The sequence below is a fragment of the Oncorhynchus keta genome, chromosome 9 (assembly GCF_023373465.1).
Source record: "Oncorhynchus keta strain PuntledgeMale-10-30-2019 chromosome 9, Oket_V2, whole genome shotgun sequence".
NCBI classification, from domain to species: domain Eukaryota; kingdom Metazoa; phylum Chordata; class Actinopteri; order Salmoniformes; family Salmonidae; genus Oncorhynchus; species Oncorhynchus keta.
Window position 1 is genome coordinate 29651366 of NC_068429.1, and position 18193 is coordinate 29669558.

At 41.9% G+C, this 18193-nt stretch overlaps 2 protein-coding genes across 6 annotated transcripts in view; both read right to left on the reverse strand.

The window, feature by feature from the left end:
- LOC118373620 (cytospin-A-like) overlaps positions 1-2344 on the reverse strand; it is a 50985-nt gene extending 48641 nt beyond the window's left edge. For all 5 annotated transcript variants that reach the window (XR_004823454.2, XM_035759800.2, XM_035759799.2 and 2 more), the window contains exon 1: positions 1811-2344. The gene's annotated coding sequence lies outside the window, so the exon portion shown is untranslated. The remainder of the gene's footprint in view (positions 1-1810) is intronic.
- Positions 2345-2489: 145 nt separating this feature from the next.
- LOC118373619 (breakpoint cluster region protein-like) overlaps positions 2490-18193 on the reverse strand; it is a 202279-nt gene continuing 186575 nt past the window's right edge. The window contains exons 17-23 of the mRNA XM_052525649.1: positions 17885-17944; positions 17584-17693; positions 14147-14286; positions 11778-11912; positions 7148-7253; positions 6505-6667; positions 2490-6422 (exon numbers count right to left, since the gene is read on the reverse strand). Of these exons, the coding sequence (XP_052381609.1) occupies positions 6333-6422; positions 6505-6667; positions 7148-7253; positions 11778-11912; positions 14147-14286; positions 17584-17693; positions 17885-17944 (804 nt within the window). The 3' untranslated portion in view covers positions 2490-6332. The remainder of the gene's footprint in view (positions 6423-6504; positions 6668-7147; positions 7254-11777; positions 11913-14146; positions 14287-17583; positions 17694-17884; positions 17945-18193) is intronic.

Sequence of the window (18193 nt, forward strand, 5' to 3'; positions counted from 1 at the left end):
AGATTAAAACCAATTTGAAAATAATATGATCACAGTGGACAGCCCAAGGGTGAGCCAGCGTCTAATGACCGAGCCTGACATTGAGTGAACAACTGACCTGGTAAAAGTCTGAGCTTAGGCTGGTGTCTTTGGATCCCCACTGAGTCTGGCTGACTGTAATTTCCTATTGACCTAATTAAAGCCAATACTAAAACAGACCAGACCAGATACTGGAGGAAGTGAGGGGGGACTATGAATGCAGTGTATGGTTTGTACAAAGCCTATATAGATTAGTGCTGCTGAGGGTGGAGACCAGACAAACGTTTGACACAACCACCAGGAAACAACCCTAGAAAGCAAAGAGACAGAGGTTGGTTGGGGGGGGGTTGATATGTGGAGCCAGAAGAAAAGAGAGCAGATGAATGATTGCTGACTAACAGATTGAGATTTGCTTGAGTGTGACTCTCAGTATTTTACACAGGACGGTAACAACTGCTTGTAGGCCCTAACCCTGCTGAATACCACAAATGAACCTTGCTCACTATGGCAGGGGTAGGATGCAGAGGTGCCAGGTTTTCAAAACACTGCTGTCTGTTTTAAGAGAGCAGCTGCACCATTATTTACAGCACCAGATGGCTCCTGACAGATCTCATATCAAGGTTTAATGGGCAGAATACTGTATTGAGCATCACAGAAGAGGAATACATAAAGAATATTGTCACGAAAAGCCAGATCATCCACAAGGCAAATAAAAATATGATAAGACAAGAAAAACATGATTCCAGTGTTTCCCCTATATGCATTTAGCAGTGACGCTGATTCACTGTCCATGCTACGGTTACATAGATAGAGAATAAGCCTAGGCTACATTTGCTGCTCCACAAGAATAAAACCACACTGACAGGATAGTCTCTCTACTGCCTCAAATTCCTCATCTTGCTCCTAAAACCGATGACCCTATAACACTGGCCCTCCTCTCTTCTCCCTTTTCCCCATAGCTTTAATAACACAAGCTGAAACCCCTTCCCCCATGTCCAGGGACCTCACGCAGGTTTGGAGGAATGTTGGGGATTTTTGGGGACATTGTGTGGCCCGGAATGTGCTGCAGGCAGCAAAAGTCAATACCAGTTGTCTGCTCAATAAACTATGTTAATTGCTTGCCAGACTGTGATTTTTACTGCACCATGTCAAATGATCCTTCATGGCAGTTACTATTTATTAATCTCAATCTATTCCAGGGTGCAGAATGTCACTAGAAGTAGCGAACTAATAAGGCTTAGTGTGACATGTAATGATCACAACAGTCCCAATATATATTTGGTGGTTGCAGCATGACTACTCAAGAGATCTCCTTCACATAGTGTGAAACATCACATGAATGATAAATAGTTTGACAGGTTACTGATAGTGGACACACTACCATGGCTGGCAGAACACACTACTATGATGTCAACCCTATTCTGACTTTATGCAATGTGATAGTATGGCTGCAATATAAATTGTGTCTCAAATTGGTCAAAATGAGTGGATCTTTCTTTACCCTAACCCTTCTCATCTTTGTTAGGAGGGGAGGAAAGTAACTAGCTAACGAAATTAAAAGACAACAGTAATGTTATTGTATTTTGTTATCTAGCATACTATTTAGTTGGCTAGGTAGATATGTATCGTTTCTATACATGGTAATTATCAGACACTGCTGGCTCGATGAAGTTAATGTAAGGTTAGCTAGCTACGTTAACTCGTTAGCTAGGTAGCTAGCCACCTACAATACATGCAGCTAGCTAGTTACACACAAGCAATCACAATTTGAAAAACATCTAACACATTTTACCTGGGATTCTTTGGTAGAGATAATCGAATGACTCGGATACCATCGGTTACAATATGCAGTTATTGGTCATTTCATGCACTCCATCCTCGGCGTCCCTGCCCCTTGATATTCTCCATTGACAGGACACAGCATGAGCATTCCTGATTAATGGTTGGAATTGTAGGACGTCGCTGACAGATCCCTCTCCACGTCCTTTTGGGAATGTAGCAAATGATATGGTGGGGGCCATTACGAGGAGGGTCCTAGGTGTTCTCTGATGCACATGTCGAGGAAAACATGTGATAAGAATGACATGTAGTGAATCTGTGATGTGGTGATATGTATGCGATCTGTAAAATCTAGTAGGGTCCAGGTCAAGATATGCTCAATTGAAGATATAAGGCATTGCCATATTTTTTTTGACATAGATACCGATTTTATTTAACATTTTGTGTACAGAGGCTGCAAATGCCTTCCAAACATGTATTTTCCTCAGACTACAGTATCCCTTTTTACAGACTCATGACATAACATGTATGTTGCCAAAAGGAAATAAATCTAAATTGAAAAACAGAAAAAAGGTCAAATGCATTTTTTTTGTGGATGACCAGCAAGTACCATCATTTTAGCTTCACACAGTTAACTAGAAAATGTGGAATAAAACACACATATTCCCAAGATGTCAAAACATGGTTTCAGGTCATTTAAAATATGTTTAATAAGGGAGTGAATTATAATAAACTATTGCCAGGCTCATGTCAACTTACAAGGACTGAAAGAATTCATATTCATTCATCATACAGTATGCATACACTGAAATGCTAAAGTCGTACATAGAGTAATATATTCCATATTTTTAGACTTTAAAACATAGTACACATATTTAGAATAATCTTATGTTGCCATATATGACTTTGTTGTGAAAGAGGCAGGGTAAGTGACTAGCCCTATGAAGAATCACACTGACAATCAATAACCAAGTTCTCTTTCAGTTGAAGCCTAATTACTCAACTGTTTTATAACATGATTAATCCTAAATGTATTGATGAACATCACAATAAATAAACCTAAGAACCCAATGCCTCTAGTATGATACATACAATACATATTGTACAACCATAAGACAAGGTTAGAGAGATGACTAACCTATATAAACTCAAATAACCTTCATCTTTTCTTGCAAATGTTTTTCCAAACCACAGAAAATGTCCTAAAGCATCACAGTGGGCAGTCTGGAGTAAAACCAAAAGGAACTGAAAGTGCAAGCCCCTCCAAATGAGATCATGTTTTGGATTAGTGACGTGTTGATACATACAGTAGTTACATTAGGACAGCAGATGGTTACAAACGGTTTGGCAGTTATTTGAAAAAACAAAGTACATCTTGCAAATGAACGATACACAGCATAGCATAGAGCCTTGAGAGATATTATCTATATATGAGTCATATAACATGACAGTGAATTTTGAAAGTGTCCTCCTTCTACAAGTATAGATACCACTTTGCTACTACTAATATATTTTTCCTTCAGATGAGGGTATTCATCTCCGTAAATACAGTAGACTTCATTTTACACAGAACTGGAACAGAAAAGCTGAAAATGAGTTATTTTTGCTAATGTTGACAGAGCTAAGTCAGAGTGAGGGTTATTGACTAAGCATTTGTGTGTCTGTCTCGTATGATTGCAAACATGAATTGGGCTTAGCTTGGTATCATAATATTCCGACAAGATCTCCCACACAGGCTAATAGTACCATGAAGTGCGATACCAAACTCTACATTCATGTATTGGTCTCAAAATAGGTGCCTTAAGGACAGGTCTGTTTTCAGCACCCCAGTAAGTCTCCTTACAGCAATTCCACTGACACATTGAAATCAGCGCCATACTTTCTGAATAAAAGCTGTGACGCAGAGGTACAATGGAGCAGAGTGGGTCACATTGATCACTAATGATATAAATCAAAGAGATCTAAATGAATGGTGAATGCACTGCCTTTCTCTCTCATAACCAATGGCTTCCTCCAATGTACAGTTGTGTGTATGGGACATGTGAGGATATATTAGGACAAAATGTGTTACTAAAATGATGACTATGGCTATTAACTGGAGCTGATTTAGTTGATATGTTAGCATATGGATAAGTCCGGATTTGAAACGTTATGTCTTAAATCTACTTTTTTTTTTTTTTACAGCAAATCGTCCCATTATTTCATTCACTCACTTACGCATGTGTGCGCATGAATGTTGCATGTACAACCACACACTCAGATGCCAGATTTTACACTAGCTACTGACTACTGTACAGTCAAAACTGTCGGGAATGTCTCTGCTAACTTCAAAATGTCGGAGTTCTACATTAAATCTCAGTAGTGCAGACAGCAGTACAGACTGAGTTAGTAAACACATTACTTGTTAATAATTATCCAGCCAGAATTAAATATCATATCATATCATATTTTAAGCTTGGTTTATCAAAACCAAAACACTTGTTGGTCACTAACATCCTGCTGTCCAATATAGCAATATGTTTATGACAACACACACAAGAAAATGACATTAATCAAACATGCCTGCATTAATCAAACATGACTACATGCCTGCAGGCACTGAAATTAAAACCATTCTAATATAAATCTTCTCTTTTTTCCTTCTGAACAAAATATTCTAAGAGCATTTTCTTTTCCATGGCCCTTTGGTGGGTTACTATCAGGCAGACAAGGAGGGAGAAGAGCTTCAGGAAGGGTGTGGAGGGCAGTTCATGACAGCTGTCCAGACACCCTCATAAATATGGGTGAGAAACAGATGGGTCACTTTCATTGAAAAGAGGATAAACAAGTATTCCTTCATAACATCAACAGAATGGTCCACTTTGGCTAAGCATCCACAATTTAGCGCAACTTGTTTGAAACAGGTGAATTATCATGAGAATAACTGTCTCCACCGACACAGCTGTAGAGAGGAAACATGGTATTGTTGTAAGTTGTAGAAAGGGAACATGTTATTATTGTACATTGTAGAGAGGAAACATGGTATTGTTGTTCTGTATACAACTAAATGTACTGTTTTGTATCCTACTTCAGTAACACATGAAGATTTCAGGGTGGGTTGTTAGGGACTGGAACACTCGAACAGATGAAGAGGGGTTGTGACATTGGCATTCAAAGATGGAGTGTTACCTTAATGATGATACATGGCTAACATTAGGCTGGACAAAACTGCAGTCATTCCCACAACAAGGCTACATCCTGGTTACATAGGCAGCATATGATCTCCCATCACCTCAGACCTCCAGGACTCAAGTCTGTAACCTATACCACCTTCATCAAATCAAAACAAACACAGAAAAAAAAACATTGATTTCTGCCCCCCCCCCCCCTTTTTCTTCATAAATTATAATCATAACAAATAAAACAATTACAGCATTATGTACATACTGTACTGTATCTGTAAATACAATAGTTAAATGTTATCCCAAACAACAGATCATTTTGGCAAGATCTCCTATGTTACCATGAGGACATCCCCGGACTAAGGATATAAACGCAGACAAACTCCTATGTTAAAAAATCTATTGCTTCCTGGGTATTTAAGCTGAGGTCTACTTGAAACACAAAGAACATAAATAGAGGGAATTGCTTTATGGTCCAAACTGTAGGCAGTCTTATTATAACTGATAGATAATCTGTTTCTGTCGACTGTTCCTATTTCACAAATGCCTTTGTTGCAGTCTCCCCATCTCTGCCTTTGTCCAAGATTTGTTTACCTTGTAAACACTTTGTTGTTGTTGTGAGTGGTGGATTCCTGGGACACACAAATAGACTGGTGATCCTGGCAGCTCTGGATGTTCCTCTTTAAAAGTCTTCAGAGAACCCAGATGTTCCTTTTCAACACAACTCTCGTAGCATTGTGGTCCTAATGTATCATGTGTAAAACATATGGTTGGAATCTCTTCAGCAGTGGATTAAGAAATAACTCAACATTTGAAAAGGCTAAACAAAACGCTGTGCAGGCCCTGCCTGTTTTTCTGCCTACAAAGCAGGAGCCAATAGCAACAAAAAAAAGGAAAACCTTGGACACTCTTTTCCCCTACATGCTGATCAGACTCAAATTGAAGTGTTTCATTTATGGTTGCAGCAGGCATGTTCAATAGTGGCATTCATTCCGTACACGTACACAAGCTGTGGAGCTTCGACATGAGAGCGAAGAGACAGAGCGAGAAGAGGAGGATATGATGCATCAGAGAGGCACAAAGAGTCACACTGGCGATTGGGTGTGATGTATTAATGCGTTATCATCATCAGATATGTGTGGTACAACAGAGGATTGGTGTCCACCCTCTTGTTCTCAGAGGGATGGTGGCGCCCTCTGCAAGGTATGTCCAGAATCAGTGCAGAATACATCTCCTGCTGCAGTCCAGCAAAGGCCATTCTCACTCTCAGTAGCCTTCCCAAATGGACATACTGTACTGTAGACTCAGTTTGAGTCGACGTCTCTATCACAGCCTCTCTCTCCCATTGTCATCATGATGGGAAACTGTGGAACACTACACTTCGGTGGAGAAGAGGATGCTCTGACGCTTACTGTCCGGCGTGGGGATGGTCTCCAGCTGGAGGAAGTACAGCAACACCTGGACCTGGAGGGACAGACGGACAGTTAGAGGGACCTCAATATCAAAGAAGAGGGATGGGGTGAGGGACAGAGACTATATCGCCTACCTGTGACATGACCTCCAGGGACCAGCTGTCTCCCATGCTGATAGGCTGCGTGGGGTTGGTGGGGATCTTGCTGTCCTTCTCTGCAGGCCGCAGCAGGGTGGGGCCAAACACCGTGGCCAGGTTGTGGAGGGACATCTTGTTGATGCTCTCCTTGTCAGCCACCCTGGGGAGCAGGGAGAGACAGAGGGTGAATGGTGGCTCATGGTAATACACCAAGTGAAAGGACCTAATAATCACTGTATTACTTATTCAAAGAAAGAGTTTGGGATCTGCTTGTCTCTAAATGCCTGTGTTTGTCTGTACATAGCTCTATGTCTGTGGTAGCTCTATGTCTGTGGTAGCGCTTTGTCTGTGGTAGCTCTATGACTGTGGTAGCGCTATGACTGTGGTAGCTCTATGACTGTGGTAGCGCTATGACTGTGGTAGCGCTATGACTGTGGTAGCGCTTTGTCTGTGGTAGCTCTATGTCTGTGGTAGCTCTATGTCTGTGGTAGCGCTATGACTGTGGTAGCGCTTTGTCTATGGTAGCGCTTTGTCTGTGGTAGCTCTATGACTGTGGTAATTCTACGACTGTGGTAGCTCTATGTCTGTGGTAGCTCTATGACTGTGGTAGTTCTATGACTGCGTGTCTGTCTGTGTGTACCTCTTCAAGTGATCCAGAAGGAAGAGGAATGTAACCAGGTTGGGTTCTGGCAGTGACAGCAGTAGATTCAGCATGCAGCTCTCTTTGGCAACGCTGTCAGACAGGGCTGCAGACAGAGAGACAGACATTCACACATTAAACTGAGTGCTAAATTATACCATGATAATATTATACAGTGAGGGAAAAAAGTATTTGATCACCTGCTGATTTTGTACGTTTGCCCACTGACAAAGAAATGATCTGTCTATAATTTTAATGGTGGGTTTATTTGAACAGTGAGACAGAATAACAACAACAAAAACTAGAAATCTTAATGAGGGAAATAATTATTTGACCCCATCTCAATCAGAAATATTTCTGGCTCCCAGGTGTCTTTTATACAGGTAACGAGCTGAGATTAGGAGCACACTCTTAAAGGGAGTGCTCCTAATCTCAGTTTGTTACCTGTATAAAAGACACCTGTCCACAGAAGCAATCAATCAGATTCCAAACTCTCCACCATGGCCAAGACCAAAGAGCTCTCCAAGGATGTCAGGGACAAGATTGTAGACCTACACAAGGCTGGAATGGGCAACAAGACCATCGCCAAGCAGCTTGGTGAGAAGGTGACAACATTTGGTATGATTATTCGCAAATGGAAGAAACACAAAATAACTGTCAATCTCCCTCTGCCTGGGGCTCCATGCAAGATCTCACCTCGTGGAGTTACAAATGATCATGAGGAAGGTGAGGAATCAGCCCATAACTACACTGGAGGATCTTGTCAATGATCTCAAGGCAGGTGGGACCATAGTCACAAAGAAAACAATTGGTAACACACTACACCTTGAAGGACTGAAATCCTGAAGCGCCCACAAGGTCCCCCTGCTCAAGAAAGCACATATACATGCCCTTCTGAAGTTTGCCAATTAACATCTGAATGATTCAGAGGACAACTGGGTGAATGTGTTGTGGTCAGATGAGACCGAAATGGAGCTCTTTGGCATCAACTCAACTTGCCGTGTTTGGGGGAGGAATGCTGCCTATGACCAAGAACAGCATCGCCACTGTCAAACATGAAGGTTTGCATTATGCTTTGGGGGTGTTTTTCTGTTAAGGGGACAGGACAACTTCACCGCATCAAAGGGACGATGGACAGGGCCATGTACCGTCAAATCTTGGGTGAGAACCTCCTTCCCTCAGCCAGGGCATTGAAAATGGGTCGTGGATGGGTATTCCAGCATTGCAATGACCCAAAACACACGGCCAAGGCAACAAAGGAGTGGCTCAAGAAGAAGCACATTAAGGTCCTGGAGTGGCCTAACCAGTCTCCAGACCTTAATCCCATAGAAAATCTGTGGAGGGAGCTGAAGGTTCGAGTTGCCAAACGTCAGCCTCGAAACCTCAATGACTTGGAAAAGATCTGCAAAGAGGAGTGAGACAAAATCCCTCCTGAGATGTGTGCAAACCTGGTGGCCAACTACAAAAAATGTTTGACCTCTGTGATTGCCAACAAAGGTTTTGCCACCAAGCACTAAGTCATGTTTTGCAGAAGGGTCAAATACTTAGTTCCCTCATTAAAATGCAAATCAATATAACATTTTAGACATGCGTTTTTCTGGATTTTTTTGTTGTTATTCTGTTCAAATAAACCTACCATTAAAGTGATAGACTGATCATTTCTTTGTCAGTGGGCAAACGTACAAAATCAGCAGGGAATCAAACACTTTTTTCCCTCACTGTAGGTACAGTACCAGTCAAAAGTTTGGACACACCTACTCATTCAAGGATTTCTTTATTTGTACTATTTTCTAAATTCTACATTCTATAATAGTTAAGACATCACAACTATGAAATAACTCATATTGAATCATGTAGTAAGCAAAAAAGTTAAACAAATGTTATATTTGAGATTCTTCAAAGTAGCCACCCTTTGCCTTGACAGCTTTGCACACTCTTGGCATTCTCTCAACCAGCTTCATGAGGTAGTCACCTGGAATATATTTCAATTAATTTGTGGAATATCTTTCCTTCTTAATTGAGCAAATCAGTTGTGTTGTGACAAGGTAGGGCGGTATACATAAGATATGTCCATATTATGGCAAGAACAGCTCAGATAAGCAAAGAGAAATGACAGTCCATCATTACTTTAAGACATGAAGATCAGTCAATTCAGAAAATTTCAAGAACTTTGAAAAAATGTTCAAGTGCAGTTGCTATAATGAAACTGGCTCTCATGAGGACCACCATAGTAAAGGAAGACCCAGAGTTACCTCTGCTGCAGATGATAAGATCATTAGAGTTAACTGTATCTCAGATTGCAGCCCAAATAAATACTTCAGTGTTCAAGTAACAGACATCTCAAAATCAACTGTTCAGAGGAGACTGCGTGAATTAAACCACTGCTAAAGGACACCAATAAGAAGAAGAGACTTGCTTGGGCCAAGAAACACAAGCAATGGACATTAGACTGGTGGAAATCTGTCCTTTGGTCTGATGAGTCCAAATTTGAGATTTTTGGTTCCAACGTCTTTGTGAGACGCAGAGTAGGTGAAAGGATAATCTCCACTAGAGGTCGACCGATTAGGATTTTTCAACACCGATACCGATTATTGGAGGACAAAAAAAAGGCAATACCGGTTAATCGGATGATATATATATATATATATATTTGTAAATAAATCGCAATTACAACAATACTGAATGAACAATGAACACTTTTATTTGAACTTAATATAATACATAAATCAAATAAATTTAGTCTCAAATAAATAATAAAACATGTTCAATTTGGTTTAAATAATGCAAAAACACAGTGTTGGAGAAGAAAGTAAAAGTGCAATATGTGCCATGTAAGAAAGCTAACGTTTAAGTTCCTTGCTCAGAACATGAGAACATATGAAAGCTGGTGGTTCCTTATAACATGAGTCTTCAATATCCCCAGTTAAGAAGTTTTAGGTTGTAGTTATTATAGGACTATTTCTCTCTATACCATTTGTATTTCATATACCTTTGACTATTGGATGTTCTTATAGGCACTTTAGTATTGCCAGCCTAATCTCGGAGGTTGATAGGCTTGAAGTCATAAACAGTGCTGGGAATCAAGCATTGCTAAGAGCTGCTGTTTGAATGAACGCTTACGAGCCTGCTGCTGCCTACCACCGCTCAGTCAGACTGCTCTATCAAATCATACACTTAATTATAATAAACACACAGAAATACCAGCCTTTGGTCATAAATATGGTGAAATCCGGAAAGGATCATTTAGAAAATAAAACGTTTATTCTTTCAGTGAAATACGGAACCGTTAGGTATTTTATCGAACGGGTGGCAATCCTTAGTCTAAATATTGCTGTTACATTTCACAACCTCCAATGTTATGTCATAATTATGTAAAATTGTGGCAAATTAATTACGGTCTTTGTTAGGAATAAATGGCCTTTCAATAGTTCGCAGCGAGCCAGGCGGCCCAAACTGTTGCATATACCCTGACTCTGCTTGCACTGAACGCAAGAGAGGTGACACAATTTCCCTAGTTAATATTGACTGCTAACATGAATATCTTTTAACTACATATGCAGGTTAAAAAATATATACTTGTGTATTGATTTTAAGAAAGGCATTGATGTTTATGGTTAGGTACATTGTTGCAACGATTGTGCTTTTTTCGCGAGTGCGCTTTTGTTAAATCATCACCCGTTTGACGAAGTTGAGGTAGGCTGTGATTCGATAATAAATTAACAGCCACCGCATTGATTATATGCAATGCAGAACAAGCTAGTTAACTTAGTAATATCATCAACCAGGTGTAGTTAACTAGTGATTATGTAAAGATTGATTGTTTTTTACAAGATAAGTTTAATGCTAGCTAGCAAGTTACCTTGGCTCCTTGCAGCCACAAGGTCCTTTTGATGCTGCACTTGTGTAACAGGTGGTCAACCTGCCACGCAGTCCCTCCTTGGCTTGTAATGTAATCGGCCATAATCGGCATCCAAAAAGGCAGATTACCGATTGTTCTGAAAATTTGAAATCTGCCCTAATTAATCGCCCATGCCGATTAATCGGTCGACCTCTAATCTCCACATGTGTGGTTAGCACGTGAAGCATGGAAGAGAAGGTGTGATGGTGTGGGGGTGCTTTGCTGGTGACACTGTCAGTGATTTATTTGGAATTCAAGGCACACTTAACCAGCATGGCTACCACAGCATTCTGTAGCGATACACCATCCCATCTGGTTTGCGCTTAATTGGGAAATGACCCAAAACACACCTCTAGGCTATTTGACCAAGGAGAGTGATGGAGTGCCGCATCAGATTATCTGGCCTCCACCACCACCGCAGAGTGAAGGAAAAGCAGCCAACAAGGGCTCAGCATAGGTGGGAACTCCTTCAAGACTGTTGGAAAAGCATTCCTCATGAAGCTGGTTGAGAGAATGCCAAGAGTGTGCAAAGCTGTCATCAAGGCAAAAAGGGTGGCTACTTTGAAGAACTTAACACTTTTTTGGTTACTGCATGATTCCACGTGTTATTTCATAGTTTAGATTATTCTACAATGTAGAAAATAGTAAAAATAAAGAAAAACCCTGGAATGAGTAGGTTGTGACTGGTCCTGTATAAGTGGCTGTTGGCCCTGTCAACGGTCTGTGACTGACCAATGCCTCCTGCGAAGTTGGGGTACAGGTCGTCAGTGAAGAGGGGTTCTGGCAGCTCTCTGAAGTACAGCTTCAGAGTCCCGGCAATGGCATTCACATCCATCTCACTCATCATTACAGACACGTCTTTGTTGTCTGTGGGAAAGATGGCAATGCTCAGAAAGACAGGTAGAAAGTATAGCCATGGCAACAGCGGATGGGGAGGCAGCCAGCCTCTGTTATTTCTGCCATTTACAAACACACTGCACCTCAGATCATTGGCAATAATACATTGGCTGAGGACGCAACATGCTCCCCAAACTAAGCTGTACATGTCATAATCAGAGAAATCACCACACAGGAGTGCACACACACACACGCACACAAATACACAAAATGCTAACACTAGAACACCCAAACATAGGAATTAGTAAGCCTACACAAGAAAATAAACTGGGTTAAGCACCCAAACTTGACATATGAAAAATGTACCCATGATTCCCAACAATGGAGCACCATAATCGGAAGTTGACCTAAGGGACAGAGCAGGGTAAGGCACATTGATTCTACAGTAGTCAGTCCAATAGACTTGAATTTGCAAGGGAGTGCACAGAGAGGTTAGCCTGATGGAACCGGCCTGATTGCGGCATTCATTACTGTATTTCACTTCATGTACAGTGGGGCAAAAAAGTATTTAGTCAGCCACCAATTGTGCAAGTTCTCCCACTTAAAAAGATGAGAGAGGCCTGTAATTTTAATCAGAGGTAGACTTCAACTATGACAGACAAAATTAGAAAACAAAATCCAGAAAATCACATTGTAGGATTTTTAATGAATTTATTTGCAAATTATGGTGGAAAATAAGTATTTGGTCAATAACAAAAGTTTCTCAATACTTTGTTATATACCCTTTGTTGGCAATGAAAGAGGTCAAACGTTTTCTGTAAGTCTTCACAAGGATTTCACACACTGTTGCTGGTATTTTGGCCCATTCCTCCATGCAGATCTCCTCTAGAGCAGTGATGTTTTGGGGCTGTTTCTGGGCAACACTGACTTTCAACTCCCTCCAAAGATTTTCGATGGGGTTGAGATCTGGAGACTGGCTTGGCCACTCCAGGACCTTGAAATGCTTCTTACGAAGCCACTCCTTTGTTGCCCCGGCGGTGTGTTTGGGATCATTGTCATGCTGAAAGACCCAGCCACGTTTCATCTTCAATGCCCTTGCTGATGGAAGGAGGTTTTCAGTCAAAATCTCACGATACATGGCCCCATTAATTCTTTCCTTTACACGGATCCGTCGTCCTGGTCCCTTTGCAGAAAAACAGCCCCAAAGCATGATGTTTCCACCCCCATGCTTCACAGTAGGTATGGTGTTCTTTGGATGCAACTCAAGCATTCTTTGTCCTCCAAACACGACGAGTTGAGTTTTTACCAAAAAGTTATATTTTGGTTTCATCTGACCATATGACATTCTCCCAATCTTCTTCTGGATCATCCAAATGCTCTCTAGCAAACTTCAGACGGGCCTGGACATGTACTGGCTTAAGCAGGGAGACACGTCTGGCACTGCAGGATTTGAGTCACAGGCGGCGTAGTGTGTTACTGATGGTAGGCTTTGTTACTTTGGTCCCAGCTCTCTGCAGGTCATTCACTAGGTCCCCCCCCCCTGTGATCATTTTGACCCCACGGGGTGAGATCGGGGTGAGATCTTGCGTGGAGCCCCAGATCGAGGGAGATTATCAGTGGTCTTGTATGTCTTCAATTTCCCAATAATTGCTCCCACAGTTGATTTCTTCAAACCAAGCTGCTTACCTTTTGCAGATTCAGTCTTCCCAGCCTGGTGCAGGTCTACAATTTTGTTTCTGGTGTCCTTTGACAGCTCTTTGGTCTTGGCCATAGTAGAGTTTGGAGTGTGACTGAGGTTGTGGACAGGTGTCTTTTATACTGATAACAAGTTCAAACAGGTGGCATTAATACAGGTAACAAGTGGAGGACAGAGGAGACTCTTAAAGAAGAAGTTACGGGTCTGTGAGAGCCAGAAATCTTGCTTGTTTGTTGGCGACCAAATCCTTATTTTCCACCATCATTTGCAAATAAATTCATTAAAAATCCTACAATGTGATTTTCTGGATCTCTTCCCCCTCATTTGTCTGTCATAGTTGAAGTGTACCTATGATGAAAATTACAGGCCTCTCATCTTTTTAAGTGGGAGAACACTTGCACAATTGGTGGCTGACTAAATACTTTTTTGCCCCACTGTATCTAGGTTGGTTCCACCAAGCTACAGAAAGTCCACAGAGAGTATGCCATATGCTATACTGTAGCCTTTTCCCACTTCCAGGGCTTTATTAAGAGGGGGAGCCAGTGGGAAGTAAGGCCTTGGTACTCACTGGTGTCGAAGGCAGCCTTCAGGACCTGGATGTCTGTAGCCACCCCTGAGACTCGGTAGATGCCCACCTCCTCCATCCCCCTCCGCTCAATCTCCTCCAGACACTGTCTGACGATATAGGGCACCTTGGAGTGCTCCCGTCTGGCATGGGGAAACAGACAGACAGACATGAATAGACAGTCAGACAAATAGACAGTCAGACAAATAGACAGACAGACAAATAGACAGACAGACAGACATGAATAGACAGACAGACAGACATGAATAGACAGACAGACAGACATGAATAGACAGACTGACAGTCAGGCGGATATTTTTCTGTTGGATGCACAGTTGCATAATAATTGCATCTTTAAATGTAATCGTATCAAAAATATGTGAGCAATTATTAAAATAACAAAAAACATTCCCACTGACAATGAGGTGTACTGCTGGCTGTCGCTGCATTGTTGTCGTATGTGAACGCAAAATATAAACACACATTGACTTCGTACTTTATCATGTTTATTATTATCACAACTACCGCTGTGTGTTTTGTTGTGAGTTCACGGACTACAGCGTGCAGGTCGAGCTGGCACTGGCCGGCAGCTCTGCAGTGATGTTTGTTCTCTGTTGGTGTTATTGGTGACATGCTGTCACTCCAGCCTTAACTGGCCATGCTGTTTAACCTTATTAGTCCTCTCGTTACTAGCAATCCTCATTAGCATCACTCACCAACATTGGCAACAAACCTAACCTCAACTGCTCTCTCCCACACTCCCCTCTGTCTGTCTGTGTGCCCACTGCCCACTGTACCCAGAGCCTACTGCCCATAGTGACCGTGCCGCTGCTGCCAACCGCCCTGTGGAGCATGCTACCAGGCCATGCCAGGTGAGGCCAGGGGACAACTGAGGGACTGTCTGAGGATGGGTACACCGCCTGCCAGGTGTCTGCTCAGTGCCCCATGCCAAGGGCCATTAAGACAGTCTCTCCATAGATAGACACTACCACTAAGTATGCATCACCAAAGTGTGCACCATAGGAACACTCAGAGTCTGTGTAGAGTAAAGTAGTAGCCACAACCAATACTACTTACAAGACCATAAAAGACCACTCTGTATCTATCTAACTGCAGCAAAAGGGAGATCAAGTGGTGGAGGGGCAAACAAGGCAAAAAGGCACGTTAAGAGTAACATCATTGTTTATATTGATTTAGGACTAAAGTACAAACACTCAAGATTCAAAGACTTACACAGTATATTCAGTATACATGAACTAGGTCAACCTGGGAGGTATTTCCCTCATTTACGCTAAGCAAGTGTAGTGTACAGGTCTGTATTAGTTTCTGGTATGATTCTAGACTAATTGTATGCCTAGGGCCTCAGAGCTTGTGTGTATTTTCCAGTAAGGACCCCCCTTCTGTAAAAACCAAACAAATCTCTCCTTTGTTGCTTGGCTATTCTCAGGCAGTGTCCCAAATGGCACCTTCCTCCTTAAATAGTGTACTACCTTTGACCATGGCCCATAGCTCTCTGGTCAAAAGTGGTGCACTATATAGGGAGTAGGGTGCCATTTGGGAAAAATATCAGAGGTTTGCAAGATGCTTTGCCAGACTTTTTGTGATCTCTTATCAGACTGAAGAAGGGGAACAGATAGTTCCTGACCAGGGCTGGTGCATGGGGGAGTGAGTGAGTCGTGACATGGAAATGTAGTTGGGATTATCTGGATTGAAAGGCTCACAATCGCCACAGGGTGTCCTGTCCGTCCCTCTACCTCCCTTCTCTCCTCCCTCCTCCTTTCCTCAGAGAGATTCTCTGGCTGTGTTACAGCAGGCTTTCTGCATGGTTACCATATACAGTTGAAGTCAGAAGTTTACATACTCCTTAGCCAAATACATTTAAACTCAGTTTTTCACAATTCCTGACATTTAATCGTAGTAAAAATTCCCTGTCTTAGGCTAGTTAGGATCACCACTTTATTTTAAGAATGTGAAATGTCAGAAAAATAGAAGAGAGAATGATTTATTTAAGCTTTTATTTCTTTCATCACATTCCCAGTGGGTCTGAAGTTTACATGCTCTCAATTAGCATTTGGTAGAATGGCCTTTAAATTGTTTAACTTGGGTCAAACGTTTCGGGTAGCCTTCCACAAGCTTCCCACAATAAGTTGGGTGAATTTTGGCCCATTCCTCCTGACAGAGCTGGCTTTGTGATGGCCACTCCAATACCTTGACTTTGTTGTCCTTAAGCCATTTTGCCACTTTGGAAGTATGCTTGGGGTCATTGTCCATTTGGAAGACCCATTTGCAACCAAGCTTTAACTTGACTGTTGTCTTGAGATGTTGCCCCAATATATCCACATAATTTTCCTGCCTCATGATGCCATCTATTTTGTGAAGTGCACCAGTCCCTCCTGCAGCAAAGCACCCCCACAACATGATGCTGCCACCCCCATGCTTCACGGTTGGGATGGTGTTCTTCTGCTTGCAAGCCTCCCCCTTTTTCCTCCAAACATAACGATGGTCATTATGGCCAAACAGTTCTATTATTTTTTTCATCAGACCAGAGGACATTTCTCCAAAAAGTACAATCTTTGTCCCCATGTGCAGTTGCGAACGGTAGTCTGGCTTTTTTTGGTGGTTTTGGAGCAGTGGCTTCTTCCTTGCTGAGCGGCCTTTCAGGTTATGTTGTTATAGGACTCGTTTTACTGTGGATATAGATACTTTTGTACTGGTTTCCTCCAGCATCTTCACAGGGTCCGTTGCTGTTGTTCTGGGATTGATTTGCACTTTTTGCACCAAAGTACGTTCATCTCTAGGAGACAGAACGCGTCTCCTTCCTGAGCGGAATGACGGCTGCATGGTCCCATGGTGTTTATACTTGCATACTATTGTTTGTACAGATGAACATGGTACCTTCAGGCGTTTGGAAATTGCTCCCAAGGATGAACCAAACTTGTGGAGGTCTACAATTTTTTTTCTGAGGTCTTGGCTGATTTCTTTTGATTTTCCCCATGATGTCAAGCAAAGAGGCACTGAGTTTGAAGGTGGGCCTTGAAATACATCCACGGGTACACCAACAATTGACTCAAATTATGTCAATTAGCCTATCAGAAGCTTCTAAAGCCATAACATCGTTTTCTGGAATTTTCCAAGCTGTTTAAAGGCACAGTCAACTTAGTGTATGTAAACTTCTGACCCACTAGAATTGTGATACAGTGAATTATAAGTGAAATAATCTGTCTGTAAACAATTGTTGGAAAAATTACTTGTGTCATGCACAAAGTAGATGTCCTAACCGACTTGCCAAAACTATAGTTTGTTAACAAGACATTTGTGGAGTCGTTGAAAAACTAGTTTTAATGACTCCAACCTAAGTGTATGTAAACATCTGACTTCAACTGTCGGTGGTCAGAGAGTGTGTTCAGGATATATTTATATGAGGGGAATATTGAACTCACTTGGTCACTGTGGAAATCTTGATTCCGAACACGCCCATGGGTTTCCGTGACGGCATCCTCTTCAGACTAAACTCTCGGCTGGTAAACTTCATAGAAAGCTTTACCTCCATCTGGAGCAATGGGAGAAAGGGTGAAATGACAGTTTAAACCTGTTTACAATGACAACAGATGGTTAGTTAGTAAAGATAAGAAGCAGATTAGTTAAGGATAAGTAACAACCAACATTTATAGGATCACATGGCATGGCACAAACACAGACTCCTCCTTTTAACGGTGCCGACACACTCACACACACACTCACCCCGGTCATGGGGATGACCGTTCTCTGCCAGTCTTTGCCTAGGAGCGTCTGGGGATCAAGCTGGAGGGAGCAAAACCAGATGGTTGGTTAGTACACCAATACACAGAGACACTAACAGACTCAAACACACATACAGACAAGAAAACACCAACATTAGGCTACCTTCTAATACATCACCAATGCACACACACGCACAAGCACACACACAGTTGCCAAATTCCCCTCCCCGTATATATTATTTGTTTCTGTCAAACTATTGAACATCAGTTGTCCTATCAGTGAGTGGGGTTACCATGCGTCTCAGCAGGG